Genomic DNA, 14,366 nt, shown 5'->3' with positions numbered 1-14,366 from the left:
AATCTTTTCATGGTGAGTAGGGGAACTAATCACTTGGCATGTGTATGTAGCTGTTATTGATGTGCTTTGGCCAGTTTTCACTCTTTGCTCTTTCTACCTTGTTAGGATTTTTTTAATCTGGGGAAATTTGGCCATTTAAGTGTCATCCTTGGGGGTAAGAAGCTTTCTTCTGCCACCATCTGCTTGTAGCCACAAACAACATATATGTCTTTCTCAGGCTGTATAAGGAATCTAGAAAGGAATTGTGGCTGATGGCAGGAAAAGGCTAAATATTTTATAGAAGTGATGCTCAAATGTTTTCATGAAAAAGAATCAGGGAAGTGGATTTCCATTTTATTTTTTAATTTACCTATAATAAAATTCACTCTTTTTGGTGTATAGTTCTGAGTTTTGACAAATACATAGCTACGTTAACTCTACCCACAATCAAAATACAGAACAATTCTGTCTCCCAGTCCCCCCGACCAAAAATTTCCTAGTGCTCTCACTTTTTAGTCAAACTCTCCCTCTACCCTTTGCCTCATGCAACCGCTAATTTGTTCTCCATCCCTGTAGTTTTGCCTGTTCCAGGATGTTGTATGAAAGAAATCAGACAATATGTCTCATCAGACCTTTTGCATCTGGTTTTTCATTTAGTGTAATGAATTTGAGATACATCCAAGGTGTTGGATGTATCATTAATTGGTTCATTTTTATTGTTGAATAATATTCTGTTATATTGATGCACCAGAGTTTGTTTATCCATTTAACTGAAGGAAATTTGGGTTGTTTCTAGTTTTTGATGGTTATGCATAAGTCTGCTATGAACATTTGTGTATAGGTTTTTGTGTGAACATAGGTTTTCATTTCATTTTAGTAAATATCTAGGAGTGGGATTGCTCGGTCATATGGTAAATGTACACATAACTTTATAAGAAACTTCCGAGTGGTTTTCTAAGGAGTCTGAACCATTTTGTAGTCCCACCAGCAATGTATGAGCATTCCAGTTCCTCCACATTCTCCTCAATACTTGATATTTTCAGTTTTTAACACTGCTGGCCGTTTCAGTAATTGTGTGCTGATATCTTGTGACTCATCTTCATGTGCTTATTTGGCATTCATGTTTCTTCTTTGATCAAGTGGTGCTTAAATCTTTTGCCTATTTTTTTCCCAATTATTTCTTTTCTTATTGTTGAGTTTTCAGATAGAAAAACTCTTAAAAATACAAAGTACCAGCCCTAGCCCCAGTAATTCTGCTTAGTATAGTGGGAGTGACCTCAGGAGTCTGTATTTCCTCAGATGAAACCAAAGCAGGCATATAAGGGCCACAGTTTGATAAATGCAGTTCTACTTCATAGAAAAATTAGTTTTAATGAATGAGTATTTAATAAAAATTAGTTTTAATCAATGAGTATTTAATGACTTAGTGAGTCTAATGAAACACCTAATGAGCAAGAGAATATACTGTCTCCAGGCCCCTCCCAACACCACCACCAAGCTGCTGGCATAAGATCCATTCCTTATACTCACGGAAGAAGGGCAATTCATGGAAAAGAGATTACATAAAACCTAACTTAAGCTAAAGAAAAATTGATTTTTCGATTTAGCTCCCATTTGAGGTTGTCTGTGCTGACTTTCCCTTTTGTATAATCAAGAACCAACTGTACTTACCATTGGCTGTACGTGTGTGTGTGTGTGTGTGTGTGTCTGTGTCTAAATATGCTAAAATATGTATACGATGTCTGAGATTAACTAGAGGTTGACCTACCTAAAATCGACCCTGATTTTGATATAATCTGTATAAAACCACAAAAAAGCATTGTTTAGATGGGCAGCTTTTACATTCATTATATAAAAATTTAGAATGCTTGATGTAATTAATCATCACTTTGTTCCTCTCTTGCCATAGATTCTAGAACCTGGGACTTTCATAAATTTAATCTTGGAAATCTCAATTCACAAAGTGGTAATATATCACACACAGTAGTCTGGATTTACTGATCTAATAATACCTCCTTTTGGAAGGGAAATGATAAGTGAGGAATCGTGTTTAGGGAGAAACTACGAATAAAGGTTGAAAACTTTTACAGGGTTATATGGGAGGAGAGTCTGGGCCAATATAACCACCCAGTTTAGCTCCCTGAAGGGACCAGTTTGATCATTACTAACATAAGGAGTCTTAGGAGATAACTGTCATGTCCATGAGGCTGACACCCCAATTTTACATATAATTTCAAAATAATAGTCCCAGTGGCTCTCAGAAGCCTAACTTGTTGGGAGAATCATCCCTGTTAAAGAGTCATAGATTTTATTTCCTTCAGCACCAGCATATTTTGAGGAACTTTCAAATTCATGCTCTAATCAGGGACCATCATGTTTTTTGGGGGTGACCCAGACCCAACAGAGTTTGAGATGGCGTGATGATTACAAAGACTTTCCTCGCCTTGCCACTGTCAGTCTGCACGTCTACTTTCGAATTGTTCCGTCTGCCCTTTTCTCAATGCGTAGCTCTGACGGCTTGCTCTGTGCACTGCACTGCGCTTGGGCGGGGCTGCAAGGTGCAGGAGCTGTACCAGAAATTGGAGGCATGGTGTGAGCTGTCGCTGAACGATGGCATGACAGTGAAAGGCAGCATCACCCACCCCATCAGGAGGAAGGATCCAGGCATTCAAGAGCTTTAGGACAGGATTCCCCAGAGCACACAAGGGGGCGTGTGTGAGTATGTGGGGAGGTGCTTACTAGTAATCCATTGAGGTGTGGGAGGAAGATTTTAGAGCTTCCATTTATATTACTTTTTCTCTTAAAAATAAAAAAAAATTAAGCTTTATTAAGTTAACATACAGATGGACACTGGTACCCATGCGGTATGTATGCACAACAGAAAGTCAAGGTACCTTGCTTAGACTGTATCGGTTATCCCGGGCGGGAGTGTGAGGGGGAACACCTCCACCTGGGGCGTCAGATATCCGCTCACCCTCGCAGCCTGGTTCCTTCGCTTTCTGCCTACTGTGAGCATGGCGGGTTTCCCCGTATCCAGGTAAAAGGATTTTTAGGATGATCTCATTTTAACTAAACTGACACCCGTGGCCCTCAGAATGAATGAAGGGCTTTAAAAGATTCTGCAGAGGATTGCAGGTTGAAAACAAGATAGATAACGTAAGCACAGATGGAAGGTAGGAAAAGGGCAGTCCTGCCACCTCTCCTGTTCCTAGTGTGGGTTTTCACCAGCCCCATTATAACCCCCAAAATGAGATGTCATCAAATTGGCCTCTTGAAATGTAGATATAAGTCAACTGCCTTTAACATTGACCCCTGTCCTAAAGGTAACTTGTGTTTTGAGACATTAACGTCCGCACATGCATATAATTCATAGTTAAATATATGGGCATGTATTGGGAAGAGGCGCTTTAGCATGTCTTCCTAGTGAGGAACTGCCATCAAAAAAGTTTAATGACCACTTCTTTGCGGGAAATGAAAAGGCAGATTGACTTTGGCTGATAGATATGATTGGGGAAGATCTTACAGAGAGCCCTCGGGGAGAGTAAAATTTGGAAAGGAAGCCCTAAGACTAAGGACCCTCACCCCAGGCCTGGGGGAAAGTACAAAGACAAACAAAATAGCTTGGACTTGTTTTGGGAGGTTACAGGGAGCAAACGTAAAATATAGTCGTGAAACTTAGGATGGTGATTTTGATGATGTGTATCAAACTAGCTTCTGGTACCCCCTAATGGTGCTTGGGAGGAGGGTTGGGGGGAACATCTCCTTCCTACAGCAGCCATCAGGTTCTAGGGTTGAGCTCGCTTCTCTGCTGACTTGGCCCCTATGGGGGTGTTTGGCATTCCTATCTGCATGGCATCATCGTGCATGCCTCCTGCTTCCCAAACTCCCTCCCCTCCAGCTCTTAGCAGCAGCTAACTGATGGGAAGGAGGTTGAGGGTCCAGTCCCTCATTCTGGTTCTTCTGTCTCCTAACGCACTTACAAGCAAGCCTCAGCCCTCCTTTCCACATTCAGGAAAGTGTGCACAAGCTGGCTGGCAGGGAGGCCCAGGTGAAGATGAACATCAGGGCAGAACTGGGAAACCTAAAAGTCTCCGTGGTCATCCTTAGCGTAGAGCTTAAGGAAGTCGAGTCTGGTTCGATCCTAACTGCACCATTAAATAGCTGCATCGTTTCAACCCAGTCACTTAACCTTTCTGATGCTCAGGTTCCTTATCTATAAAACTCGAACACCACTAAATGTAACTCTCCTACAGCTCTTGTGTAGTGAAATGGGAGAAGGCACATAAAGCATTTTTGCACGGGGCCTGGTCCATAGAAAGAACTCAATAATACTAGCCCTTGGTGTCATTTTTATCATTATGCTTGTTAAAGTCTGAAGTTGTTTAACATTTTTCTACACCGTGATCAAGTTTCGTGGAGAGTTAACAGCTCTTGAAAAAGTCGAAGTACTTTAAAAACATGCAGGATCAAGTCTGTGGAACACAAAGCCTGTACTAATAGTGCATCCTTATTTATTAAACTTGGAGATGTTTTTTCCACCCTGGCCAAGAAAGTCATTAAAAACTAAAACAAGTTTATGGCAGGTCACTTGCTTTTCTTAACTTTTCTGCAGAAGAATCCACCTTTCTCTAATCTGATTTGGTGCATCAAAACGAGTAGCAAAAGGCTATTAATTGCGGTTCTGGCTGGCCTGACAGGTTCCTTCTAAAGCAACAATCAAATGAATATTCAACTTCTCTTCATCTGTGACCTCCTCGCCCTGGCCCTCAGAGCTGAAAATAACCTGATCATTTTTAATCAGTTTGTTAAACATGAGGCAGCTTGCTGATTTGCTTTTAATCACATTCTGCAGATTTCTAGGCATTAATCTGATGTTTATTATGAAAATTTCACATTTGTATTCTGGGGATTTTTTTTAATAAAGAAAAACAATAATAGGAAATAACCAAGGCAGATTGTGTGCATTAGGAGCGTGCGAGAAGTATTGCAGGTGTGTATGAAACCACCAGCACATGAATTCCCTTTCACTGTTTTAAATTGGATTTTTCTGTTATTTCAAAATGGAAGCACATGAGGCCTTGCCTCTAAAGAAGATGGTCCTAGAGTTGCATCCAATTGTGGATTAATTCCTCTCCTTTGCCTGTTATCCTCACTAGGGTAGTATCCACTCATCCTTCAAAAGCAGAGGGTAATTACATACAGTCAACCTAGGGCTCTTATGAATCTCCTTCTCAGATCAGTACTGGGGGTAGTAGCCACCTAGGACCATTTAGAAAATGTTTTCCAAAGAAAATCAGAGGTTATTGGCCAAGCACTGTTTTTCCTAAAACTGTTCTGTTCATAGGAAAGGAGGTATAGGTGGGAAGCAGAGGAAATACTATAAAAAAAAAAGAAAAGAAAATACTCTGTATTGAACATCTTTGAATTTGAACAGTTTGCCAGCCTCTCTCTCTCTTTCTCTCTCTCTAATATGGAACAAGTCAAGAAATTTCCAAAAGCATGACCCTAGTGTCAATGGTCAATGACATACAACCTTTTGAAGGTCCCTACAGTATAATGGTACCTTTAGTAGTGATGACTGTGGTCCTCTCCATCACTACCACCACCCCACCCCACCCCCTCCATGAATCCAAGAGAGGGGAAGAGAGATACCTTTGTGGTTCCAGGAGTGCCACCAGCAGCCATGTCTCAACAGTCTTCTTAGAACAGGCACCTTCTCTCTCCTGCTCTACTTACTGTTCTTTTTTCCCCAGGTTGAATATGTGATCAAGTGTGACATGTCAGCTCTGCAGAAGATTCTGTATCGCCATATGCAAGCCAAAGGGATCCTCCTCACAGACGGTTCGGAGAAAGATAAGAAGGTACGTTGCGGAAGATGTTGCAACTCAAGGTGCCGTCATGTATCTTCTTGGGGCTGTGACGCTGGATACTCCTGGGAAACATCCCTGCTAATGCTGATTTGTCGAAGCAAATTACTGGGCTTTTTTGGGAGCTCTTGTTGCTGCCGAAGAAAATCTCGTAGCCTCTTACCTGCAAACTGCATAGGAGCAGTTAGAAACGAACACCGTCTTGGTGTTCATATCACCAAAAGAGTTAGCTATGCTCATGTCAGTTCTGCACGGAATATATCTGCCTAAGGGTGTGGTGGCATTATGGAAGGTTTCACAATCCAGTTTCATTCCCTGGGCGTCTGTTCCATGCTTCTAGGGAATAGACAGCTGTGAATCCTAGCGAATAGACAGTTATTTCTCAAAGCCATCCACTGGGCATAATTCCCTCCTCTAGGATAAGTTAGTCACAAGGAAGATGTTATATCTAATTCAGGAACAACTATGTAATAGTAACAGGAACTTTGGACCACAAGAGGTGTAGGTTACCGAGAAGACCTATGGCCCTTTGCTGTTTCTATAGAAGCCTTTTTTTTTTTTTAATGGGAAATACCTGATCAATTAATAACTTCTATTTTCACTCTCCTCTACTTGTTCTTAGGGGAAAGGAGGCGCTAAGACACTTATGAACACTATCATGCAGTTGAGAAAAATCTGCAATCACCCATACATGTTTCAGCACATTGAGGTAAGTCTGCGTTCTCTGTCGTGACCCTGATCCTTACTGTGTTATTCCTACTAATACTACATAGACAATTTTTTTTAATAAAAAATAAAAGAGGGTTAACACGTGTGGAAGTTGAAACGACGTGCTCTGATAGCTTGAAGAGCAGAATTAACAAACATGAATTTTCTGGTTATGGATTCTCATTGGCACCAGACACTTGAGCATCTGGAATTTTATAACCAGGAGTTTCAAGTAGTGAGAAAATGCTGTAAGCTATGGCTCATTATGTGGGTTTGGGTAGGTGCTGTGAATTGCCTTGTTATCGTAGGAGCTCCGAAATGGAAGATAATGATAAATACATCCAGCTTCCTCAGAAGGATGCTGTGAAAAATATTAAAATAATGTATTTATACCCGTTGAACAGAAAGATGTTCTCTGTAAAAGTCACTGACTTTAGTCTGTTACTTAGATTTGTATTTTTCCTTTCTGGCCTCTTTCATGACAGTGTAGATACAGGCTTTTATCCTGAGGCTCTGGTCTCTAGGAAGCTATTTTTAGGGGAGAGGACATATTCTGCCCTGTTCGCTACATGTGAATGAGTTTCCTAAATTGACAATTTCACCCCAGTAGGAGCCATTGACTTGAGCAGGAAGGAAAAGGAGCCACGATTGTAGCCTCCGCTTTTCAATGTGGCCGCAGATGCATATGGTCCTGGCGGCAGTTATTTGCCAGGGCGCTGCTTACTTTCCACTACAGATGAGCAGGAGGCGTGGGCAAGTCACTGCAGGCTCCGTGTTTGCACCAGCTTATTAACCAATAAGTAAATAGAAGGTTCTAGGAATTTAACTTTCAGGAGCATATTCCTGGAAATGAGACTGAAATATTCTTGACTTTGAAGATTATTTTTTTCTTCCTTGTTTTTGGTAATCGCGCTTGTGAGGTGACAGTATATATTGCACCTCTATCCCTATCCTGGAGTCCTATCCCACCTGTGGTGGGAAATTAGAAAAACTCCTGACATTGTTGTTGCCTTAGGGACAGGCAACCCTTCCTTTATAGAGTAAAAAGCCCTCGATATAAGTAAAATGACAACAGCAACAACAGTAAAAGGAAGGAAGGATGGATGGAAGGAAGGAAGGAAGAAAAGAAAGAAGGAAGAAAGGGAGGGAGGGAGGGAGGGGAAGGTCCCACCAACAAGCCTATTTAGACACATAGTAGGAGAATTCACTGTGTGGTAATAAGTCTATACCCCAGGTCACTTTTTTTTTTTTTTTTTTTTAATGCTGGCTGTCAGGCACTACTGACTTCTATTTTTTATTTATTTATTTTTTAAATTTATTTATTTATTTATTTAATTTTGGCTGTGGTGGGTCTTCGTTTCTGTGCGAGGGCTTTCTCTAGTTGCGGCAAGCGGGGGCCACTCTTCATCGCGGTGCGCGGGCCTCTCACTATCGCGGCCTCTCTTGTTGCGGAGCACGGGCTCCAGACGCGCAGGCTCAGTAGTTGTGGCTCACGGGCCCAGTTGCTCCGCGGCATGTGGGATCTTCCTAGACCAGGGCTCGAACCCGTGTCCCCTGCACTGGCAGGCAGATTCTCAACCACTGCGCCACCAGGGAAGCCCCCAGGTCACTTTTAACTGTGACTTGGTGTAAGTCACTCATAGTTACTTGACTTGTCATCAGATGGTAATAGATTATACGACTGGCAAGGGCATAAGCTTTAAAAAAAAAATAACATATGAAGTGTCTGGTAAACCAATAATGTGATAAATGGGCTGTAAGGTATCCATGAATTAGTGGGGGGTACATGTTGGGTTGGAGGAGCCAAAAAAAAAAAGATCTAATGGTGAAAATGATTGGGGTCATGTCAGATTAACCTGTCACCCACCATCTTATTTTTCCTAAAAATAATTTTAAGATATTTACTTTGTAAAAGTATAGAGGAGTTTGAGGACTTAGAAATTATGAAAATTAGGTGTCAATCTTAACTTCATTTTGGTTATCGTACCAAAATGAACCTTTGAGACACACTGGGCCATGTCAGGTAGAGAGAGGATGTCAAGCTTCTGTCTGGAGCACCTGGGGAGGGGAGGGGGGTGGATCAAAGAAGCTAAGTCTAAGTAACATGTCCTCCTTTGCCTGCACATTGACATTTTAAGTAGCAGTCAGAAGAAAGACAGACTTTGATTCGTAATTCTTTTAATGTAAAGAACTTTCAGGAGCACATTCCTGGAAATGAGACCCACAGTTATTTGCAAAGGTATCACAGTTGTGAACCAGAGATGGTGTGTGCATTTTGCTTTTGTCTTCGTTTTGTTTGCTTACACACTCTTTGTTCATACTAGAAACCTACTCTCTGGATTGGGCTCTCTGCCTCCCTGGGGATCTTCACACCAGAGAAATGAAAGCAGTGTTTTTAAAATGCTGCTGATACCTGACCTTATCACCATCTATCAACACATACTATCTGAGAGACGGATGAGACCTAAATCTCTAGTCAGGAATGGCACCTGTAGAGACGAAAGGGTAGGCTTGGAGTCAGGGTAGGTTTTTGGCTGAGGTCCATTGGCGTTAATTTTGCCGGCAGGGCAGCGTCCGGAGGGGCTGGGCCTACCATAAATGGTGAGCATGTTTGGGAGCAAAGCCCAAAGGGAAGATCTGGTCCCCTTGGAGGAAAGCTTCAGTGATCCGGGAAGGAAGGGGAGCAGAGAAGGGAGACAGCTGGTGGTTAATGTGAAGGTGTGACGTGCTCTCCTCCCCACAGATGGTCTCCCTTCCCATAAAGAAGGAATGCGAAAATCACATGGAGAACAGCAACTTATTTCTTCCACAGAATCAGTGAGGAGGGAATTCTGTAATTAAGTTCTGTGTTTTAAAAGTGGAAGCCGGTCACCTGAGGGGTGGTATACATTTAGAGCCTTATTTATGATACAGAAAATCACAGTACGGAAGGGATGTTAGGATTCCACCAAACTAAGATTTACAGTTTGTAGTACATAAATAATCATTACTTTTACTGTTAAATATTTCCACAGTGTATTTATGTGTATATATTAATCTTGATTTGCTTGTATTAAGCTCTTCCTTTGGTCTAGACTCTAAGCTCCTTGGGGTAGCTACTTCATTTTTTTCTGGATTCCCAGTACCTGCCTACCACAGCCCTGGGCCAGTCAACACTTAATCACTGTTTGATGAGTGAACTAACCCTATCATCTCAGTGTGAGAGTCTAGAGACTTGCAGACTTACGGGGTACATTTCTGGCAGAACTATAGTCTGAATTCAAAGACTTTGAGTTTCTGGTTCATTGTATAACGAGTGTTTTCTTACTTATTCATTATTTTATTTAACTGTGCTCTAGAAATAGATAGGATGACCTCACTAAGAGAATAATCATTAAGTTAATAATTACAGATCCGTTTTTTAGAATCATTTTCTTCTCTCTCTTTTAAAGGAATCCTTTGCTGAACACCTGGGCTATTCAAATGGGGTCATCAATGGGTAAATCTTAATTTTTTTTTTCTTCCAAAAAATAGTTTGTTGGTCCTCCCTAACTTTTCTCTCTGAAGTGTTTCCTATCACACAAATACATACTGCCAGCCTCCTCAGCCCTCCTCTCTCCTTAGCAGAGAATACAGAAGTTGTTAACCAAAATGATATCAGCATTCCTTTTACTTTACTGGCATAAATTACCACATGCCTTGAGCAAGTGGCTATTCAAAGGACATAGATCTCCTTTAATAGACTTAACAGTGTCCTAGTGTTCTAAAAACGTTGTCAGAGCTTCAAAGGGTTCTTACTTATAACCAATAGTGTAGCTTGAGCTCAAAGCGAATTTACCATATGAAGTCTCAAGTTTATATTTAACATTAACGTGTATGAGAGGAAAATGTCTCATCTGCTATACATACATACACCTTGACAGTAATTTGTTAGCCTATGGTCTGTATAAGAAATAACTTTTCATTAGCAGTGGACATTGAAGAGATGCATGCCTGCAACACAACAAAACAGAATGTTGCATTAATAGAAAGTCTCTGTTTTGCTTGTGTGGTACCAGGGAAATTTTTATTATTAGGATAAAGAGGTCAATTCTTGGATCCCAAGGGCAGACTGTGTTGCTGGACTAAGCTCCAGGAATTGGAAGCCATCCAAACCAATGCCACCAGGCTCTCCTTTGTCTCTCCTTTTCTCCTTTTCTCTCGGTCCTTTGTTCACTCCTGGTGCCATCAGGTTGGCCAGGGTTGCATATTGAAAACATGGCCTCAGGGGGTGTTTGGAGGACAGTTCTCAGAATAGGGGATGGATGTTGGGAAGACTTACACTGGAAAATGTCTGTTCTATGTGTCATAAAATCAACTACCAATGATACGTTTCAGTATTATAGACTAGACTGCACATGCACTGCGGAGTTTTCCCAACAACATCACCCCTACAACTAAGTTTTAATAATATGACACATCCCTGTTGATAAAGAGGAGAGTGGTTTCTTGTGGAGGAGAAAAGCTCTACTTGAACTCACTAACATTCTTCTCTATATGACAGCACTCTATCATCGTATTTTTTAATGTGAATTTCTATGTAAGCCAGGATTGTGTCCCCTCCCCAATCCATTCTTCACAGTGTACATGGTGATCTTTTAAAAAGGTGTCATATCTCGTCACCCCCCTGTTTAAAACCCATCATTGGCTTTCTGTTGCACTTAAAACTAAAACTAATAGAGCCCTACAGGATCTGTCCCCCCTCCCACCCTCTTCATCTCTGCTCTCGTCGCCCAACATCCCCCTCTGCACACCCCCCCCCCCGACTTAAGCTTAAGCCACACACACCATTTTTTCCATTCTTTAGACTCACCAGGCTCTTTTACTCCTCAGGGCCTTTGCACATACTCTTTCCACTTCCTGGAATCTCCTCCTCTCCACTCCTAAGCCCACCTTTTTCACCTGGCTGCCTTTTGCTCTTTATTTCAGGTTTTAGCTAAACTGTTAGCTCTTTAGCGGGTCACCTTTGATGCTCTAAACCAGTGGCTGCCAAATTCTTTTCTGCAAAGGGCCAAATCTCAAATGTTTTCACCTTTGCTGGGCAAAAAGTCTCTGTCGCACCTGCTCAACTTTGCCATGGTAGCTTGAAAGCAGGCCATAGGCAAACAGAAATGAGTGAGCCTGGCTGTGTTCCAATAAAACTTTATTCACAAAAACAGACAGCTGTCCAGGGGCTGATGTTTGGCCAAGCACTGCTCTAATGTAAAGAAGATGTCACATGTTGCTATGATCGCTCATAGCAACTTGCTATTTTTCTTTTTAGGACTTATCACAAGTTGTTAATTACCCATTTGGAAGGCAGGGATTCTATTTTGCTTATACACATGCCCAGCAGTGTGCTTGGCACATAGTAGGTGCTCAGTAAGCATTTCAATGAATCTTAAGTGCCCTAAATTAATAATTTTATGTACTTAATAAGTAGGGATTTAAGGAAATGACAACATATACATATATGCATGTGTAGGAAAGACAGAGGGAGAGAGTCAAAGTATTAGGTTTCCTTTTCTTTCTAGAAACTGTCATCATACCTAGAGTATATAATATACTTTTTATGGGTTTTCTAGAAATATATTTTATTTCTTCCATGCCATAGTCTCAGTTGCTTTGGAGTGGATACTCATTCACTCATTCATTCATCCATTCATTCATTCTGTAGTTATTTATTGAATGTTTACTATGCACAAGGCACTATATGAAAAGCAAAGCTCTACTGGATCCTTCAAGAAGACAGCAGTAATACTGTCTTCTTGTTTTGCATTTTTGGGTTCAGGGCTGAGCTGTATCGGGCCTCAGGAAAGTTTGAGCTACTTGATCGTATTCTGCCAAAATTGAGAGCGACTAATCACCGCGTGCTGCTTTTCTGCCAGATGACGTCTCTCATGACCATCATGGAGGATTACTTTGCTTTTCGGAACTTCCTTTACCTGCGCCTTGATGGTAAGTGTGTAAGGAATTAGGCTCTGAAGCCACACAACCCAGAGTGCAGGGATAATGGGCACTCAGATCCAATTCCAATCTCAGCCAAAAGGAGGGGTAAAATTCTTGAAGAATTAACTAGCAGGGTGGGGTGCAGCTTCTCTTTATATCCTCCAGCTTAAAATAAGCTGAAATTATTTGTGCTGCTGTTTATCCGACATACAAACCAATACAAATGGACTTAGAATCACTTATAAGTACCACAATTAAAATAAACCAAACTAAACTAAAATTTAAAACTGTCCTTGCCCTTAGGCTTGTCTGTTACCTGTGCACCATATAGAATATTTTGATAAGCCTTTAGCTTTCTCTGTGAAGGCATATTTTAAGGGGATAAAGGCTATGACTCCTTTCTTCAGTGACACTGTTGTAGTTCATTTAAGATTATATCTATCGTTGAAGCGTCTCTCTTTTTCTAAATAGAACATATCTACATGCTACGTTAAGAGATAGGGCTTCACTGTTGCCTGGATTTTGCAAACTGTGTAGAATATTGGCCTGATTTTAAGAGTGAAATTTAAATAACCATGTCCTTAAAAATTAGTCAGAAAATAAGAATGGAAGAAAATACGAATTTAGGGATAGATACTTCCTAAATTGCTATATGATTTCGATGGCAGCTCTAGCATTTTGGAGATTAAAGATATCAAAATTTTCATACTATGACAGGGGGTAACATTTTCAAAGAGTTGTTAAGTAGGAATAGGAGCTGATTTACAGGCAGGCTGGTGTTGAATTCCTGCACGGTGTTACTAATACCAATTTTTATCCAACGCAATATTCAAGTTATTGTCAAATGGGAAATTTAAAGTTTATGTTCCATTAAAAGGTGTTGTTTTATTTTCAGTCCAACATTTTCTCCCCCTTTTGCCATGAATTGGATATAACTGGATATTTACCAACCTCGGACCTGCCATATGTTCTCTTACTTGAGTTTTTAAGTGAATTCTCTATATGGTGTACCTCTTAGGGCCTTATTAACTTTTAAATTAATTATACCTCTGACAGACTTGATTTTTTTTAAATCTTTTTGCCTCTCCTCCTTAAAGTCACTGAAAACAGAGGAATGGTTAAGTCAACGTTAATTCCGAATTCATGACACAGTTACATCAACTACAGTCTGTCTTTTGGCAAATCTGCCTTGTGTTTCATCTTCTGACCTGATGCATTGCTTCCTCCCTCTCTGTGAGGGGTAAGTTCAGCCTTCCGTCAGCATTCTTCCTTTGAAAGGCAAGCCCTCCTTCACTGCTGCTTGAGTGAGTGGGGTGGGGGCGCTGGGCGGCAGCCAGCTCTGTTTTCCCTGGATGTACAGCCCTCCACAGGTGTCCTGTAGAACTGTTGTTTACTACCCTGTGGCATTTCGTTTGGAATCTCAGCTCTCTTGGGACTGTGACCTTGGAATGTTCGAGTCTGGGAAACTGGCAAGAAGTGATTTCCTTGAAACAAATCTCTGTAATGTGTTCTTACCAGCTTGGGAGAGTGTCTTTATTTTTATTTAATTTTTAAAAATGTTTTGGCTGCATTGGGTCTTCGTTGCTGCATGCAGGCTTTCTCTAGTTGCGGCGAGCGCGGGTTACTCTTCGTTGCGGTGCTCGGGCTTCTCATTGCGGTGGCTTCTCTTGTTGCAGAGCTCAGACTCTAGGCGCCCGGGCTTCAGTAGTTGTGGCTCGTGAGCTCTAGAGCGCAGGCTCAGTAGTTGTGGTGCACAGGCTTAGTTGCTCCGCGGCATGTGGGATCTTCCCAGACCAGGGCTCGACCCCGTGTCCCCTGCATTAGCAGGGGGATTCTTAACCACTGCGCCACCAGGGAAGCCCCGAG

The 14,366-nt window shown here is 41.4% G+C and overlaps 1 protein-coding gene across 6 annotated transcripts in view; it reads left to right on the top strand.

Moving 5' to 3' along the window:
* Nucleotides 1-14,366, top strand: part of SMARCA2 (SWI/SNF related BAF chromatin remodeling complex subunit ATPase 2) — a 176,040-nt gene that overhangs the window by 75,886 nt on the left and 85,788 nt on the right. For all 6 annotated transcript variants that reach the window (XM_082403619.1, XM_082403620.1, XM_082403616.1 and 3 more), the window contains exons 20-23: nt 5,733-5,840; nt 6,469-6,555; nt 9,986-10,032; nt 12,343-12,509. In XM_082403619.1, coding sequence (XP_082259745.1) covers nt 5,733-5,840; nt 6,469-6,555; nt 9,986-10,032; nt 12,343-12,509 — 409 coding nt within the window. The remainder of the gene's footprint in view (nt 1-5,732; nt 5,841-6,468; nt 6,556-9,985; nt 10,033-12,342; nt 12,510-14,366) is intronic.

The sequence above is a fragment of the Balaenoptera borealis genome (assembly GCF_965194805.1).
Source record: "Balaenoptera borealis genome assembly, chromosome: 8".
Classification (NCBI taxonomy): Eukaryota; Metazoa; Chordata; class Mammalia; order Artiodactyla; family Balaenopteridae; genus Balaenoptera; species Balaenoptera borealis.
The sequence above is the reverse complement of the archived record's forward strand: the minus strand, read 5'-3'. Positions and strand labels throughout refer to the sequence as shown.